The sequence below is a fragment of the Lissotriton helveticus genome, chromosome 1_2 (genome assembly GCF_964261635.1).
Source record: "Lissotriton helveticus chromosome 1_2, aLisHel1.1, whole genome shotgun sequence".
Taxonomy (NCBI): domain Eukaryota; kingdom Metazoa; phylum Chordata; class Amphibia; order Caudata; family Salamandridae; genus Lissotriton; species Lissotriton helveticus.
The window spans coordinates 372690893-372709866 of NC_136058.1; the positions used below are offsets into that span (position 1 = coordinate 372690893).

The following is an 18974-nucleotide window of genomic DNA, read 5'->3' on the forward strand; positions in this document are numbered from 1 at the left end:
GGAAGTTCTTGAGGTCCGTGGAGTCCGCGATGGGTTTCTTCAAGAGGGCGCTGAGCTCAGCGTGTTTCCAGCTCTCCGCGAAGGTGGCGGATGTGAAGGAGCTGTTAATGATGTCACGGAGTTGGGGTGCGATGATGGAGTCGGCTTTGTTGAAGATGTGGTGTGGGCACGGGTCGGTTGGGGAGCCGGAGTGGATGGTGTTCATCTTGCTGCTGGTGTCTTCGGTGCTGACCGAGGTCCAGGTATAGAGGGTGGTGGTGGGGGTCACTGGTTCTGTGGTTGGGTGTGTGGTCTGTGCGCCGAAGCTGTTGTGTATGTCGGCGATCTTGCGGTGAAAGAACGAGGCGAGTGAGTCGCAGAGGTCTTGCGAGGGTATGATGTCGTTGGTGCCGGCGCTGGGGTTGGAGAGCTCTTTAACGATGTTGAAGAGTTCCTTGCTGTTGTGGGAGTTGTAGTCCAGTCGTTCTTTGAATGTGGTCCTTTTGGTGGTGCGGATCAGCTGGTGGTGTTTGCGGGTGGCGTTCTTGAGGGCTGTCATGTTCTGTTCTGTTGTCTGGTCTTGGCGCCAGGCTTTCTCGAGGGTGCGGCAAGTTTTCTTGGAGTTCTTGAGGTCGTTGGTGAACCAGGAGGCTTTCTTGCTGCCGGGTGTGCTGGGAGGGTTCTTCAGTGGTGCGAGGTCATCGGCGCAGTTGGTGAGCCACTGTGTGAGGTTGCGGGCTGCTTCGTTGGGGTCCGTCGTGTTGGTGGGAGGGTTCTGGCTGAGGGAGGTGATGAGCTGGTCGGCGGTGATCTTGCTCCAGCTTCTGCGGGGGACCTGTTGTGGGATGTGGTGGGTCAAGGTTCTCATGAAGTTGAAGTTGACACAGCTGTGATCTGTCCAGTGTAGTCTGGTGGAGTGGCTGAAGGAGATGTGCTTGCTGGAGGTGAAGATGGCGTCAAGCGTGTGGCCGGCGTGGTGGGTGGCGGTGGTCACCAGTTGCTTGAGTCCGAGGTTGTCCAGCAGGGCGGCGGTGTTGCTGTCATTGTTGTTCTCCAGGTGGAAGTTGAGGTCTCCTAGGAGGATGTAGTCTGAGGAAGTTAGGGCGTGCGGGCTGACGAAGTCTGCGATGGCTTCGCTGAATTGTGTGTGGGGTCCCGGGGGTCTGTAGATGAGGGTGCCTTCGAGGGTGGTCTTGGGGTCGGTGTATATCTGGAAGTGAAGGTGCTCGGCGGTGGTGAGGGTGTCGTCGGAGTTGGTCGTGATGCAGATGGTGTTTCTGTGGACGATGGCGATGCCTCCTCCGGTTTGGTTGGCGCGGTCCTTCCGGGTGATCTTGTAGCCATCCAGGATGGCTATGGCGATGTCGGGGGCTGAGGAGGCGTTCATCCAAGTTTCTGTGAGGAAGGCGACGTCTAGTGATGATGTGTCGAGGAGGTTCCAGAGTTCGATGGCTTGTCTGTGGACGGAGCGGGTGTTGAGCAGGATGCACTTGAGGTGGTTGTTGCTGGTGCCTGGCTTGGCGGTTGAGGTGCAGGTTCGGAGGCAGGTGGATTTGCAGGCTTGGCAGGTGAAGGATCCGTGGGCGCGTTTCGGGGTGGCTCGGTAGCAGGCGGGGTTCCGGCCGGCGTTGAGTGCGTAGAGGGTGGCAGCGGCGTAAGTCCGTCAGGTGGGCTGGCATCGTCAAGGGCCAGGGCTCCTGGCGCTGGGCGCGGTCCAGGTGCGGACGGGTGCAGACGGGCTTGCCTTTGGCGCGCCTTCGGCGCACCCGCTGCGCGCGGTCATGCAGGAGGGGAGGATGGGTCAGCTGGGAGGCGGGAGGGTAGGGAGCCACTGGGTGCAGGGGGGCGGGGCCGCACGGGAGGCAGCGGCGGGAAAAACTGGGCTGAGGAGCCCGAAGGGAGATGGCAGGCACTCACTCACTCGGGGTACAAAAAAGGTGGGGGGCGGGCAGGCACACGTGGGGGCACTCACTCACTCGGGGTACAAAAAGAAGGGGGCGGGCAGGCACACGTGGGGGCACTCACTCACTCGGGGTACAAAAAGAAGGGGGGCGGGCAGGCACACGTGGGCACAGGAAAAGGAGGCACCGGCAAGTCTCCTGGCGTCGGGGCGCCGATCTGGAGGGAGAAGCAGGCAGGAGCAGCGTCAGGTCAGGCGGAGCTGCAGCGGTGGGGGAGCGAGCTGGTCAAGGGTCAAGAGTCTGGCACTCACTTGATGCACCTTTCACTCTGCAGCTTCTCTCATACTTCCACTCTCTCACTTTCATCTCCCAGTCCCACTAGAGCACAGGCTGATCTTCTTCCACCCTACCTTCTCATCAATGTCCGTCTTGGTGATTAGCACCTCTTCGGCATATCCTACTTCCTTCTCCCGCTTCAAACCTCGCCCTTCCTTGTCGGATATCTTCCAGACAAGCATGGCGCTGTCCTCCGAGACAGTCAGTAGGAACTGGTCATCAAAGGTCACTGCCATCTGAGGGAAGACAAGCAGAGAGGACGACTTCAGGTATCCTGTGCTAAGGGGATCCATGCAGTATAACCTACACAGAAGAATAGAACTGGATTTGACAAACATGAAGGAACTGAACCAAACCATATTCATCACTTTGATGTGCAGAACGGTTTACACCAGTTAACTGGTGACAGTTTGTACGTTGGTACTGCCTTCTGTCCACTATCTGATGAATCTACGGATACCCCATTCCAAGCAGGCAGAACTTTGAGCTCTTCTCAGGTAGGTCAGGCAGCTCTCTATGCAGAACATGTTGGGTATGGAATTATTTACGTCTGTTAAATCTAGGTTAAAAGTGTGAAATTTTAATTTGACATATATCTAAGTTAAAATAAACAGGAAAAACATTTTGTTAAAAATACTTCAGAATTGTTTGTCTCTTTCTAGTGGAGGACCTTTCAAAATACGTGGAGATCTCTGCCGGGTTTTTGGTTAATTGTTTTACCAAAGGTGCTTCTGCTGGTGTGGTGGCAGCACTTTCAGCATACAAGCAGAAGCACTTTCAGTGTGCAAGCGGAAGCACTTTTAGCAAACTGAATTCCAGGTAAGCAGCAATGGTGTGATGATTTGCTCAGCATTTTTCTTGTTTTGTGGAGATAAAAGCCTAAAGCAGCAGTTAATTTATGCAAAGCAAAAATATGGCCTTGCTGTGAAGTGAGTTTTCTTCCAGTAGGTATGAAATATTGATATTTTTTTCTATCTTGGCACATCCAATCTGCATCAAGAGGTCACCTGTAAATAGAGCAGGCCTTCCAATGCATCTAATGTTGCAGCCCCAAGGCAGATGGACTAGCACCAATGATTGTACGTGGGCAGAGCCACAGCGCGTCAACTAGTGCGCTCTTAGCGTCTCCCCTGCATATGAACAGGGCCAAAGAACTGTAGATCTGATGGGTCCACTTTCCAGCAAGACTCCAGTTCCACCAACCCAAAATGACTTAATTTGTTTGAAAACAATCAATATGAAAATGTGTCGCATTTAAATCCACATGAGAGACCGAGCTCCTTCCAGCAGGTTAACAGCTGCAGTAACTCTGCACCTGGGTTTATTTAATCTATAGAATAGAATAATTCCAAGGTGGGGGATTACTCTGTCATTACAAACTATCCCCTCTGAACTGGAGAATTACGTCAACTTTTCCCCACTCATTTTGCCGGGTTTTTCTTAGTCAAATAAGCACAAGGAAAACTTGTATTGTTTTTCCTGCCCCACATGTAATTCTGATTAGGGCACAGAATGCTACATTCAGAGATTTTTAAATGAGGGCCAAAGGCTGCGACTTCTTTAGAAAATGAGTATTGTTCCTGATTCTTTTCTAAATCTGTTTTTTCTTGGTGATAGGACAGTGTGCTTGGTTCAGTTCTAGGTCCATGCTTTCTATGGTGATATGGCACTAGGTCTGGTCCACTTCTAAATAGAGGTAGCAGTAGGGCTGCCTTACTTCTAGATTCTCTCTTTCCTTGTAGATGGTGTAGGAAAGTGCCTCTTTCTGACATGGTCCCCCCACTTTTTGCCTGGTATTCAGAGCAATTTTGACTGCAAGTGCACTGGGTTCCTGCGATCGAGGTCCCCAGTGCCAGATCTATTTCCCAAAACTGTTCAATTGTACCCCAATTGGCAATAACTTTAGCACCCTCTTTAAGTCCCTAGTAAATGGTACCCCTGGTATGTGGGGCTTGGGGTGCTAAAGATGGTCCTTAAGGGTTGCAGCATGTAGTGTGCCACCCTATGGCACCCACCAACAAATGGGTAACACTGTGCATGTGTGTGTGTGTGTGTGTGATACTGAGATGCATAACTTATTGCATACGGCACAAATAAGTTTGCTTCCACGTTCTATCCATATAATTTATGGCTACGCGATAATTCCGTGAATGTCTGTCACTGGTATTTTTCAATTTCGTGAACACCAGACACAACCACGCTCTGGTGCTCCTCACATGATACCAGTCCCTCTCACGGTATATCGCCCAGGGGCACAACAACAGTAAAGCTTCTTTGCAACAAGCAGCTTCTGGCTCAACCACATATAAGTCACACAATCGCTATTTATGTGGATGTTTGTATTTTTTCCTTTTTCCTTTTTTCTTTCAGGCAATTACTCACAAACAACAGTGGCAGGTACTAGACTTGGCACTTGAATAACAATATATGTATCAGTGAGTAAGATGTTAATTGCATGACCACTCTGCACTCACGTCTTTGGGGGGGGGAAGTGACCTCTTCACATCCCACCCTGACGAATGCCCGGGACCATTAAATGGGCCAGCATTTAGGGCTGAAACATGTTGATGTCCAGTTAGGGTCATAGGACCATCATATTCCCCCACCTTACCATAGTCAGTTTAACCTTCCCTCCCACTCCATTAATAAAGGATACTTTAGGAGCAGGAGAGGAACTTTATCTTAATGTTATGCCCCCATACCAATTATCTTCATAAGTGCTCCCTGAAATACGGTCGAGCCCACCCTGACCTCTAGGAGTCAGGGTTGGTCCAAAGATGAAGCATGCCACTATTAGAGTGAGTGAGGGCTATTAAAACAAAATGGTCTTCCTCCCTTCTCACCCTTCAACCAAGGGAAATTACTAAATTAGTAAGGTGTAGACTCTTTCAGGTGTTCTTCTTCACTTAGAACACCCCCACCTTCATCATTGGTTGTTTCTTCCACTTTCCTCTTCTCCCCTGTCACTACTAGTGACCGTCTCGGTTCCAGGAGGGATATCTATTTGTTAAACCAATTTTACATAGGGAGGATGTTGGACCCGGCCTCGTGGCGTGGTCCTACCCCTCCCGCGTGGCGGGCCCCGGACGACATCGGCCCTCCACAGAGCCCCGGGCGGCCCCTTCCGCCCGATCCTGCACGCACCAACACTATCGGTCCGGTTACCACCACGGGCCACCACCCCGGCCTGACCCATCATGGGCCCATCACGTCCTGAGCACGAGGCCTCGCCCGACTCCATCTTGGGACCACCACGTCACGAACACGTGGCCTCGGCCCCAGCGAAGCCCCGACATCGAGGCGCCAAGATCTACCCAGGTGGTCGAGTGGCCACTCAACAGATCCCAGAGGAGGGAAGTTTCGATGGGCCTCCAACCCTCCCCGGACACCTGGTATCGATCGCCCCCGGCCTCCCTGGGTGCTGGCTTCACCCCCCTGCTGGGTGTCTGGACACCATCTTCCCGGCCCCTCTGGCCCCCAGGCGCGAGGGTAACGGTAGTTCAGCGCTCCTGGGCAGACAGACCACCAGGCCAGGGGTGGCAACTAGTAGTGCCAGAAGAGACTCTGCTCATGGAGCACAGTGGTTCCAAAGCGGACGGACTGCCAGGCCATGGCTTGTAACCAGTGGTCCCAGCAGAGGCTCTGCTAACGGTAGCCCAGCGCTCTCGGGCGGACGGACCATCAGGCCAGGGGTTGCAACCAGTGGTGCCAGCGGAGGCTCTGCTTGCGGGAGCCTAGCGGTCCTGGGCACACTGACCGCCAGGTCAGGGGTTGCAACCAGTTGTGCCAGCAGAGGATCTGCTCACGGTAGTCTTGCGCTCCAGGGCGGACGGACCACCAGGCCAGGGGTTGCAACCAGTAGGGACAGCAGAGGCTCTGCTCATGGTAGCACAGTGGTTCCAAAGCGGATGGACCGCTGGGCCAGGGGTTGCAACCAGTGGTGCCAGCGGAGGCTCTCCTCACAGTAGTTCAGCGCTCCTGGGCAGAAGGACCACCATGTCAGGGGCTGCAATCAGTGGTGCAAGCAGAGGCTCTGCTAACGGTAGCCCAGCGCTCTCGGGCGGACGGACCATCAGGCCAGGGGTTGCAACCAGTGGTGCCAGCGGAGGCTCTGCTTGCGGGAGCCTAGCGGTCCTGGGCACACTGACCGCCAGGTCAGGGGTTGCAACCAGTTGTGCCAGCAGAGGATCTGCTCCCGGTAGTCTTGCGCTCCAGGGCGGACGGACCACCAGGCCAGGGGTTGCAACCAGTAGGGACAGCAGAGGCTCTGCTCACTGTAGCGCAGTGAGTCCTGGAAGGACAGACCGCCAGGTCAGGGGTTGCAACCAGTGGTGCCAGCAGAGGATCTGTTCACAGTAGCTCAGCAGTTCCTGGGAAGACAGACCGCCAGGACAGGGTTGCAACCAGTAGTGCCAGCGGAGAATCTGCTCACTACAGTCCAGCAGTTCCTGGGAAGACGGACCGCTGGGTCAGGGGTTGCAACCACTGGAGCCAGGGAAGCGCTGCTGATGGTAACCCAGTAGTCCCGGGCGGACGGACCACCGGGTCAAGGGATGAAAGCAGTGGTGCCAGTGGAGGCTCTGCTCACGGGTGCGTAGTGGTTCCTGCATGGACGGACCGCCAGGCCAGGGGTTGCAACCAGTGGAGCCAGCGGAGGCTATGTAAACGGTAGTCCAGCGATCCTGGCCGGATGGACCATCAGGCCAGGGGTTGCAACCAGTGGTGCCAGCGGAGGCTCTGCTCACAGTAGCCCAGAGGTTCCTGGGCAGACATACCGCTGTGTCAAGGGTTACAACCAGTGATTCCAGCGGATGCTCTGCTAACGGTAGTTCAGCGCTCCTGGGCAGACAGACCACCAGGCCAGGGGTGGCAACTAGTAGTGCCAGAAGAGACTCTGCTCATGGAGCACAGTGGTTCCAAAGCGGACGGACTGCCAGGCCATGGCTTGTAACCAGTGGTGCCAGCGAAGGCTCTGTAAATGGTAGTCCAGCGCTCCTGGGCTGATGGACCATCAGGCCAGGGTTTGCAACCAGTAGGGCCAGCAGAGGCTCTGCTCAAGGTAGCCCAGCGGTTCCTGGGCAGATACAGCGCTGTGTCAGGGGTTGCAACCAGTGTTGTCAGGGGAGGCTCTGCTCACGGTAGCCCAGTATTCCTGGGCAGATGGACCGCCAGGCCAGGGGTTTCAACCAGTGGTGCCAGTGGCGGCTCTGTTCACGGTAGCCCAGTGGGACTGCAACCAGTGGTACCACCAAAAGGCTCTACTCATAGTAGCCCAGCAGTTCCTGGACTGATGGACCGCTGGGTATGGGGTTGCAACCTCTGGATCCAGGGAAGCCCTGCTGACGGTAACCCAGCAGTCCTGGGTGGACGGACCACCGGTTAAAGAGATGCAAACAGTGGTGCCAGCCGAGGCTCTGCTTGCGGTAGCCCAGCGGTCCTGGGCACACACACCACCAGGCCAGGTCCGGGGTTGCAACCAGTGGTGCCAGCAGATGCTCTGCTCAGGTTAGCACGGAGGTTCCTTAGCGGACAGACCACCAGGCCAGGCGTTGAAACCAGTGGTGCCAGCGGAGGCTCTGCTCACGGTAGTCCAGCGCTCCTGGGTGGACGGACCACCTGGCCAAGGTGTCGTGTAGTTCCTAGGACCCCCACGACCTGCGCATTTTTGATGAACTAAACTGAGGGCTTGGTGTGCAGACAGACTCTGGACACCCCCACAGGATGAGTCAGCCATTAGACCTGTTAGCTCTTCAGTGCCACTACCACCCCTCTGTACTATACATTGTGGTAGGTAGTTTCTGGCAACCAGTGAACTTGACAATTCCGATTCCTCAAGTATTGTGGAAACAATACGGTATCTTTTGCTCAGTCACTTGTGCTTGCTGTTCTCAGAATACATAGAATGATGATTGGAATGGTTTCAATAATTATTTTTTGGTCAAGAGTCAGTCTAGTATGAAACATGTTAGCTGCGACAATCAAAAGACAGGAGCAGACAAATGTGATCGCTAGCACCAATATCATAAAAAATAGATACATTGCTACCATAGTACTAATAAGATTATTAAAAGCATATTACATAAAAAAATAGCATTGGCGTACACCTACGATGCGTAGCCTACCTAACCGTGCCTAGCCTAGAGGTGTAGGTGAAGCATGTATGTGTAAGTGCTAGAATATGTCCTAATGGGACCAAATGGAACCTAATAAAGCCAGGAATTCCCTATGAAGTGCTAACCCCTCACCTGATGGTTCTGAATGAAGGACCCCGTCTCTGCTTCGAGGATGGCAACCCACAAGGGATGTCAGATCTCTGCCTTTCGGAGAATCAGCCGGCAGAGTTTCGGTCCAGCTTGGAAGGAATTTCTCCTCTGTCTTGGTAAGGGGGAGTGAGAGTCTTTTATACTAAAGTGGTCACTCTGGGGTTTTTCTAGAATCAATATGTTTTGAAAACATTTGCTTATCCCCTGCTAATCCTTTTCTATACAAACATGAGCATATGCAGCTGACTGTTGGCCATGAATGAAAAAAGTGGTGACCCTTGTACAGAATAAATCTACCATGCCTGGGGACGTGTTTTGTGTACGTAAGGTACAGGGATTAAGATATGGTACCAAGAGCCTGATGTCGGAAAGACAGAAGTAAGCAACGGGGTAAAAGGTCACCTGTGTAATACTGTTATGTCGTGTGGATGGGACGCAATGTATGTAATCGATATGTACATGATGGAACTAACCTAAGGGACATGACACGGGGTTGCAACCAGTAGTGCCAGCAGAGGCTCTTCTCACGGTAGTACGGTGGTTCCTGGGCGGATGGACCGCTACGCCAGGGGTTGCAACCAGTGGTGCCAGAGGAGGCTCTGCTCACGGTAGCACAGTGGTTCCTGGGCGGACGGACCGCTAGCCAGGGGTTGCAACCAGTGGTGCCAGAGGAGGCTCTGCTCAAGGTAGTGCAGCGCTCCTGGGCGGACGGATCGCCGGTTCAAGGGTTGCAACCAGTGATGCAAGAGGAGGCTCTGCTCACAGTAGCGCTGTGGTTCCTGTGTGGACGTACCGCCAGTCTAGGGGTTGCAATCAGTAGTGCCAGCAGAGGCTCTGCTCACGGTAGCACAGTGGTTCCTGGGCGGACGGACCGCTAGGCCTGGGGTTGCAACCAGTGGTGCCAGAGGAGGCTCTGCTCACGGTGTTGCAGCGCTCCTGTGCGGACGGATCGCCGGTTCAAGGGTTGCAACCAGTGATGCATGAGGAGGCTCTGCTCACAGTAGCGCAGTGGTTCCTGGGCGGACGGACCGCTAGGCCAGGGGTTGCAACCAGTGGTGCCAGAGGAGGCTCTGCTCACGGTAGTGGAGCGCTCCTGGGCGGACGGATCGCCGGTTCAAGGGTTGCAACCAGTGATGCAAGAGGAGGCTCTACTCACAGTAGCGCTGTGGTTCCTGTGTGGACGGACCACCAGTCTAGGGGTTGCAATCAGTAGTGCCAGCAGAGGCTCTGCTCACAGTAGTTCAGCGCTCCTGGGCAGACGGACTGCCAGGCCAGGGGTTGCAACCAGTGGTACCAGTAGAGGCTCTGCTCATGGTAAACCAGCGCTCCTGGGCGGATGGAACACAAGGCCAGGGGTTGCAACCAGTAGTGTCAGCAGAGGATCTGCTCACAGTCATTAAGTGCTCCTGGGCGGAAGGACCGCCAGGCCATGTATTGCAACCAGTGGTGCCCGCGGAGGCTATGCTCAGAGTAGTTCAGTGCTCCTGTGCGGACAGACCGCCAGGCCAGGGGTTGCAACCAGTGGTGCCAGCAGAGGCTCTACTCACAGTAGTTCAGCGCTCTTGGGTGGACGAACCACCAGGCCAGGGGTTGCAACTAGTGTTACCAGCGGAGGCTCTGCTAACAGTAGTTCAGCGCTCCTGGGCGGATGGACCTCCAGGCCAGGGGTTGCAACCAGTGGTGTCAGCAGAGGCTCTGCTCACAGTCATTAAGTGCTCCTGGGCGGAAGGACCGCCAGGCCATGTATTGCAACCAGTGGTGCCCGCGGAGGCTATGCTCAGAGTAGTTCAGTGCTCCTGTGCGGACAGACCGCCAGGCCAGGGGTTGTAACCAGTGGTGCCAGCAGAGGCTCTACTCACAGTAGTTCAGCGCTCTTCGGTGGACGAACCACCAGGCCAGGGGTTGCAACTAGTGTTACCAGCGGAGGCTCTGCTAACAGTAGTTCAGCGCTCCTGGGCGGATGGACCTCCAGGCCAGGGGTTGCAACCAGTGGTGTCAGCAGAGGCTCTGCTCACAGTCATTAAGTGCTCCTGGGTGGAAGGACCGCCAGGCCATGTATTGCAACCAGTGGTGCCCGCGGAGGCTATGCTCAGAGTAGTTCAGTGCTCCTGTGCGGACAGACCGCCAGGCCAGGGGTTGCAACCAGTGGTGCCAGCAGAGGCTCTACTCACAGTAGTTCAGCGCTCTTGGGTGGACAAACCACCAGGCCAGGGGTTGCAACTAGTGTTACCAGCAGAGGTTCTGCTAACAGTAGTTCAGCGCTCCTGGGCGGATGGACCTCCAGGCCAGGGGTTGCAACCAGTGGTGTCAGCAGAGGCTCTGCTCACAGTCATTAAATGCTTCTGGGCGGAAGGACCGCCAGGCCATGTATTGCAACCAGTGGTGCCCGCGGAGGCTATGCTCAGAGTAGTTCAGTGCTCCTGTGCGGACAGACCGCCAGGCCAGGGGTTGCAACCAGTGGTGCCAGCAGGGGCTCTACTCACAGTAGTTCAGCGGTCTTGGGTGGACGCACCACCAGGCCAGGGATTGCAACTAGTGTTACCAGCGGAGGCTCTGCTAACAGTAGTTCAGCGCTCCTGGGCGGATGGACCTCCAGGCCAGGGGTTGCAACCAGTGGTGTCAGCAGAGGCTCTGCTCACAGTCATTAAGTGCTCCTGGACGGAAGGACCGCCAGGCCATGTATTGCAACCAGTGGTGCCCGCGGAGGCTATGCTCAGAGTAGTTCAGTGCTCCTGTGCGGACAGACCGCCAGGCCAGGGGTTGCAACCAGTGGTGCCAGCAGAGGCTCTACTCACAGTAGTTCAGCGCTCTTGGGTGGACGAACCACCAGGCCAGGGGTTGCAACTAGTGTTACCAGCGGAGGCTCTGCTAACAGTAGTTCAGCGCTCCTGGGCGGATGGACCTCCAGGCCAGGGGTTGCAACCAGTGGTGTCAGCAGAGGCTCTGCTCACAGTCATTAAGTGCTCCTGGGCGGAAGGACCGCCAGGCCATGTATTGCAACCAATGGTGCCCGCAGAGGCTATGCTCAGAGTAGTTCAGTGCTCCTGTGCGGACAGACCGCCAGGCCAGGAGTTGCAACCAGTGGTGCCAGCAGAGGCTCTACTCACAGTAGTTCAGCGCTCTTGGGTGGACGAACCACCAGGCCAGGGGTTGCAACTAGTGTTACCAGCGGAGGCTCTGCTAACAGTAGTTCAGCGCTCCTGGGCGGATGGACCTCCAGGCCAGGGGTTGCAACCAGTGGTGCCAGCAGAGGCTCTACTCACAGTAGTTCAGCGCTCTTGGGTGGACGAACCACCAGGCCAGAGGTTGCAACTAGTGTTACCAGCGGAGGCTCTGCTAACAGTAGTGCAGCGCTCCTGGGCGGATGGACCTCCAGGCCAGGGGTTGCAACCAGTGGTGTCAGCAGAGGCTCTGCTCACAGTCATTAAGTGCTCCTGGGCGGAAGGACCGCCAGGCCATGTATTGCAACCAGTGGTGCCCGCGGAGGCTATGCTCAGAGTAGTTCAGTGCTCCTGTGCGGACAGACCGCCAGGCCAGGGGTTGTAACCAGTGGTGCCAGCAGAGGCTCTACTCACAGTAGTTCAGCACTCTTGGGTGGACGAACCACCAGGCCAGAGGTTGCAACTAGTGTTACCAGCGGAGGCTCTGCTAACAGTAGTGCAGCGCTCCTGGGCGGATGGACCTCCAGGCCAGGGGTTGCAACCAGTGGTGTCAGCAGAGGCTCTGCTCACAGTCATTAAGTGCTCCTGGGCGGAAGGACTGCCAGGCCATGTATTGCAACCAGTGGTGCCCGCGGAGGCTATGCTCAGAGTAGTTCAGTGCTCCTGTGCGGACAGACCGCCAGGCCAGGAGTTGCAACCAGTGGTGCCAGCAGAGGCTCTACTCACAGTAGTTCAGCGCTCTTGGGTGGACGAACCACCAGGCCAGGGATTGCAACTAGTGTTACCAGCGGAGGCTCTGCTAACAGTAGTGCAGCGCTCCTGGGCGGATGGACCTCCAGGCCAGGGGTTGCAACCAGTGGTGTCAGCAGAGGCTCTGCTCACAGTCATTAAGTGCTCCTGGGTGGAAGGACCGCCAGGCCATGTATTGCAACCAGTGGTGCCCGCGGAGGCTATGCTCAGAGTAGTTCAGTGCTCCTGTGCGGACAGACCGCCAGGCCAGGGGTTGTAACCAGTGGTGCCAGCAGAGGCTCTACTCACAGTAGTTCAGCGCTCTTCGGTGGACGAACCACCAGGCCAGGGGTTGCAACTAGTGTTACCAGCGGAGGCTCTGCTAACAGTAGTGCAGCGCTCCTGGGCGGATGGACCTCCAGGCCAGGGGTTGCAACCAGTGGTGTCAGCAGAGGCTCTGCTCACAGTCATTAAGTGCTCCTGGGCGGAAGGACTGCCAGGCCATGTATTGCAACCAGTGGTGCCAGCAGAGGCTCTGCTCATGGTAAACCAGTGGTTTTTACGACTGTAAATAAACTACAGGTTTAGCAGACAGGGGCAATTATGATTTACAGCATTCCTCCTGCTCGGCCAAACCACAAATAAAGGCCAATATCTTCCCTTTAAAAGTTCCCTTCCATAATTCCCCTCTCCTCATTTGACTCTCCCTAACACTATGCATCACATTACAGAGTCAGTGCGGGCAAAATGTAGGCATTCTGGAAACGCACAGGTTCGTACGATTCTGTGCTCTTACAAGAACGTGCATTAATAAAGTTATTTCACTCTTTTGCACATTGTTGCCAGCCTGTTAACACCAACTATTTCTCGTGGTAACGGCAAGCGCTTTCCTGTGCTGTAATGTAGTTATCCTCTCTCACTGCGTTACTAACAATGTAAAGTCACATCACACAGGTGGTTTTGATACTCAGCTCACAAAACCGTACCATACATTGTTGCCACTTGCACAAGACCTAGAGCCCCTTATTAAAGGGCAGTGTGGCTAGTTCTGTCCTATGCCTTAAGTCCTAAGGCTTTGCTTACCTTGGTAATCGGGCCTGCATGTGCCTGGTACTCGTTAAACTCCTTGTGTATGGGCAGCGGGTACTTCATGGAGCGGATGGTACCGATGGATGTCCCCGTGAAAACCATGCGCCCAGAGTGTGACACCGCTACACACGTGTAGACGACATCATATGCAGGCAGCTCGCGCAGGATCTAAAGAGAAAGGAAACTTTACTCAATAAATGTTTGATTATTTATTTACATACCCTTTGACCACTTTCTCATTCTTACGGCATATGCTTCTAAGGCAGTCTGTTGAAGTGAAAACAGTGCAGAGTGTGGACAAAAAGGAAGACTGAGGGCCTGATTTACAAAAGTAAAATTACACTTTTGTGTACGTTTATGATTGTTTGCTATTCACAAAAGGATTATTGAGTAGTATCTTTACGAGTGCGGAGTCTCCGAAAAGACAAAAGATAGACCTATTCTATCTTTTTCTGTGCGGAGAGTCTGCACTCGTAAAGATACTGTTCATAAATCGAATTGCACATACTGGTGTCTAAAGTTCTATTTTTATAAATTGGTGTCGGAATTCTTTTGAGTTGTGTCAATTACTTATCGTCATTGTTGGTACTGTAAAATGCTTTACACATATTCCGCTAAGTAAGCCTATCTGCTCTTTGCAACTCTACTAGCTAGATTGGCTATGACTTCAAGATTCAAACTGCCTGATCAGAGGGCATGATTAGGGATGTATACTTGAACCACTAAGCCTAAGTAAGTAGTACGCACCTGTGCAAGGCCTTGTGCATATAGCACAAAGCTTTGAACTGGACAAATTTAGAAATAGGGAGCCACTGAAGAGTATGCAAGTTGGGGAAATCAGAGACAGATTTAGGAATATGGCCTGGAAGTAGAGCTGCTATGTACTGCACAATTTGAAGCCTATGCACTGCAGATGTATTGGTACCTAAATAAAAAACATTGCCACAGTCTAGTCCAGAATAATCAAAGATTGCACGATTGTTCTTTGAGTGGAGGACGGGTGGAGGCAGAGAACTTTCCTCAAACATTTCAGTAAGGCATAGCAACAGGCTATTCATTTATTTGATGGTCCGTGGTGAGCTTGTAGTCCAGCCAAATGCCCAGGGTTTTGACCGAGGCCAAGAGTGGGAACGGGCTCCATTGCCTCCTGCTACCACTGTAGACCCCAAAGTTGAGGCCAATGACCCTCCACTGAAACCTCTGTTTTATTTCCATTCAGTTTCAGACAATTATCCTTCCAGCGACCTTGACAAGGCAAAGGCTTAGATGAGGTGGACTTGTGCTATTATTAGAACAGAGAGGCACAATGATCTGAGTGTCATCATCATATGAGAACAAAGTTACACTGTGCGGCACTACAGTGTCGGCTAAAGAACGGACATAGATATTGAACAGTGTAGGGCTCAGGGACAAACCCTGCAGCACCCGCTACTTCAAACACAACCTGTGGTGATTGACAAACAATTAAAGAAAGATGGTACCAAACATTTAAACACACATTGAAATTATGGCTTACATACATTGAGTATGGTTTCATTGTGTTGTGTGTGAAGTATCGGTGAGGTGGAGAACGTTCCCAAGTGCTGATGAAATTGCCGAAAATAAGTGGCAATGAAACATGTCGGATTTTCTAACTGAAATGGTCTAACACATGCCGTTCTTTTAACCTGAGTGTGATCACTGCGATCAATAAAGTATGTATAACTACAAGTGAGTCACAACTCATTTTAGCTTGGAGAAGCAACTTTTTTCTTTCTCACCACAGGGTCTGATTGGCTAAGAATGACATAAGCATCGATATTGCATTTTTTCCACTTTCTTTCCTTCACCTCTAAAAATAAGGACAGGGTCATGAAAGTTACCACTAAGGATAACGTAGGCAAACTGGTGAGTCCCAACCAGCAGCTCCCTTGGTGATCCTTACGTGAGGTACTTTCTGACATCTCACAATTTTTCTAGTTTTCCTCATGAGGGGAAGTGTTATTTGGTGCGTTGACAAACATCTTACATTTGAACACTGGGAACTTGGTATGACTGGCATCATGGCGATGCCAGCTTCTTGGCAGAGATAGTTTCAGACTGCCCTGGTACTCCTAAAAAGAATAGTGATCCCCATAATTAGGTCTTGCGTATTATGGTTTAGTGAGTGGAGGGCGACCTGGTTATTTATCCCTCTTTTGCCCCCTTTTTGTTGATGGGGGTTCACTACTGGCCCAATATCAGTTTGTCAGCCACCCCTGCATATCTTTTGCAGTCTCTTTCAAAATCTGGACCAGGTTGAAGAGGTTCGCCTGGTGCTACTAGTTCTTCAGATCCCCCTGTAGAGTTTGCATATGTCATCTGTTATGCTGTACCAGCAGGATGCAGGAGGCCATCTGACTAGCAGCCTCAGGGTCAGTCTCCCGGAAATCCAGGATTGAGGCTGAAACATCAGGATCATAAACCAAATATCCTGAACTGTCTGCTCTGGAGGATAGAAGTGGAACTGCACTGTATCCAGCAGGGCTTAGATGAAAGGGACCATCTGAGAAGTTAGTGGAAGAGCAGCTACAAATTGCACAGACTGAGATGGATGTCAGCATGGGTGGTATACAGTATTAGCACATGTAATGCTACCATGAATAACTCTTTGGTTTGTTCAGTCTGACCACAAATAACCACCCAGTTAGCGTAGATACTCCAATATATCACTGTTGTGGAGTTCACTGAATACCTCCCATGTCTCTGGCACTCACCTGGGAATCAGAGATCTCCTTCAGGGTTTGGTCTGTGCCGACGGCGAAGATGGTCTTGGCATCGGCAGTCATTGTCACACTGGTGTAGCTGCAGCTCTTCAGCACACACTCAGCCTCTCGTTTTCCTGTTAAGGTGTTCCACTCATAAACAGCGCCATCCAAGCCACAGGACACCAGCTTACTATCATCAGCACTCCATACAATGGAACGCACCTAGGGAGCGAACAGGGTCCAAGGTTAGGCAACGTCATAGCCACTAGCACCACCAGGAAATCTGCATTCCCAACCGTCAGCCATTATGTTAACATGTACCTCAAAGACATTGGTATTTACAAACACCAATGCTTATCCCAACCTGCATTTATATGAGTTTATCCCAGATCCAAATCCCCCAAAAATCACCACCCCATATCCCAAGAAGCACTTCCGAGGTGTCATGGAATAACTGACTGAAAGGTATAATATTAAACATCAACACCCATCTCAAAAAGTCTCCCAAAGAGATTTGTACCCCAAACTCTAACATGTATCCCTAGAGACCACACTATTGACTGGAACCTGGAACCACTGTCGTCCTACAGAAGGGTACAAAATTAAGATCCCACCCTTCAACACACAGTAGGACAAGGCAGTTAGGGAAATCAAACACATCTCCCTCCAAGCTGCCCATACTTTGAAGGAGCTCAAGGACTGGTTTATAGCATAGTACCACATTTCACAGGTACATCTGAGAAACAATTATTGGTACCTACTACCTTATGATGTGCCAAATTTCAACAAGCTCACAGCCGTCTGAAAAAAATGATCCCAACGACCTGAAAACAGCAATTCATCTTGCCACATTTCTTTTGGGCCAGGGTATACGCGGAAACCACTAAATACTAGAAAAAGTGTCCATTCTGCCAACTGTCTTCTGGTTGGAGGTGGCAAGACTGTGCGAGGACTGGGCAGTACCTTGAAGGGTTGGCGAGAGGTAATGATCTGAATGGGTATCTGGAAGCTTACAGAACGGGAAGTGTCACTAGATTTCTCTTATGATCACTTACTGCCAGTCAAGAAGAAAAATCCCAAGAGGAAAAAGGACTAAGAGAACCTTCCTTGCTGCATCAAGGCCAGTATATTGAATCAAGAGGTTTGACTATATCTCTGCCAACCTTACGGTTATCGCTGCCAGCCTAGATATATTCAGTATCCTCTGCATCACCATTAAACCTCTGCACTTTCACCAGCAAGCTTACTTACATGAGAAACAAATCAGAAATGGGAGGACTGCAAAACAAGAAACAAATCCAGCTGACCCTGCAGGCTGAGATACAACAACCAAAAATGTCACTCAGGCCTTCTGTACCTAAGACTTTCCCTTCACTTGTGTCACTCCACAAGGACAGGAAGGCCGGCCTTTTCAAAGTGCATCTTTCAGCACAGTAACCCACCTTTAATGACTATCATTCTGCTGACATGATTAGATGTTCTCTGCAGAGTGCTTCACAGGGCTCGCTGTACACATAAGCTGATAAATAAATGTATCAAGATGTGTCTGCCAATGATCGGCGGATGTACCAGCTCCTGCTCAGGAGGAGAGCAAGAGGTGAAGAGAGAAGAGTGAGGCAGAAAATAAAAATAAGTAAGGAGAGAAAAGTGGAAAAAGAGTGATGAAGAAGAGGAAAGACTACAAAGAAAATAAGAGAAATAACTTATGAGAGCAACATTTGGGAGATCTAGAGCATTAGAGACAGAAAGAGGGAAAAGACATAGTAAACAGGAGAAAGAGAGGGCAAGAAACACAGACACTGAGAGGGGTCAGTCGCAGGCTCTTGACAACTATGCTGCTCTTACCTTCCCATTGTGTCCCTTCAAGCTGACCACATTCTCAAAGGTGCTGTTGGAGTAGATGTGAATGACGTTCCCGTTCACAGCTGCGAAGAGATGTCCCCCACTGCTGAAGGAGCACTGCAGAGAGAGAGACCGAGAGAGAACTGTGAAGGAATATAATATGCAAGGAGAAACTTATGGGCAGAGAGACATCTGTGCCTGAAGAATATTGAAGGAAGAGATGCTTGTGTGAATCGAAGAACATAGCAAAGCAAGAGGCACCTACTTATGATAGGAAAGAGAGAGAGTGAGAGAGAGAGGGAGAGAGAATGGCAGCAAGAGAAACGGGTGGAAAGAGTGGGACAAAAACACAATTAGACAGAGAAACAAACAAGCATCTGTGTGTCTAAGAATATTGGAGGAAGAGAGGCAAAAAAGAGATACCTTTAAAAACATAGTTCAGGGAAAAGAGGCATCTGTGACCGAAGTAGCTGTGTCTGAGTCGCAGAATATTTTGAGACGAGAGGCAGGACATTTCAGGAAGAGAAAGTTATCCAAGACCAGATACTGCTACAGCAACTGAAGGGAATCTGCCTGGGTTACTGAGCAGGCAGGATGCATCAGACCTCTGGTGCACTCCTTGGTCTGGTAACGCTGAACCAGATGGTGTCTATTGGGTCCAGAGAGAAATGGAGCAAGGAAATATGGAGAGAGTGGAGTGGGAAAGTGGGGCACGGATCCTAGGATACCTTAAATAAACCCAAACCACAGTACTGATTTAGGACAAAATCCTAAACTTACTACCATTTTGGTATTCACAGAAGGCACTTACTCATTTTGGTATTCACAGAAGGCACTTACTCATTTTGGTATTCACAGAAGGCACTTACTCATTTTGGTATTCACAGAAGGCACTTACTCATTTTGGTATTAACAGAAGTTAGGAGTCCTAACTTGAGTGAATACTGA

General features: G+C 51.8%; 1 protein-coding gene across 1 annotated transcript in view; it reads right to left on the reverse strand.

Moving 5' to 3' along the window:
* The window catches only part of CFAP57 (cilia and flagella associated protein 57), a 403172-nt gene that overhangs the window by 97080 nt on the left and 287118 nt on the right, over nucleotides 1–18974 (reverse strand). Inside the window, exons 8-11 of the mRNA XM_078672374.1 lie at nucleotides 18030–18143; nucleotides 16194–16406; nucleotides 13453–13626; nucleotides 2291–2452 (exon numbers count right to left, since the gene is read on the reverse strand). Coding sequence (XP_078528500.1) covers nucleotides 2291–2452; nucleotides 13453–13626; nucleotides 16194–16406; nucleotides 18030–18143 — 663 coding nt within the window. The remainder of the gene's footprint in view (nucleotides 1–2290; nucleotides 2453–13452; nucleotides 13627–16193; nucleotides 16407–18029; nucleotides 18144–18974) is intronic.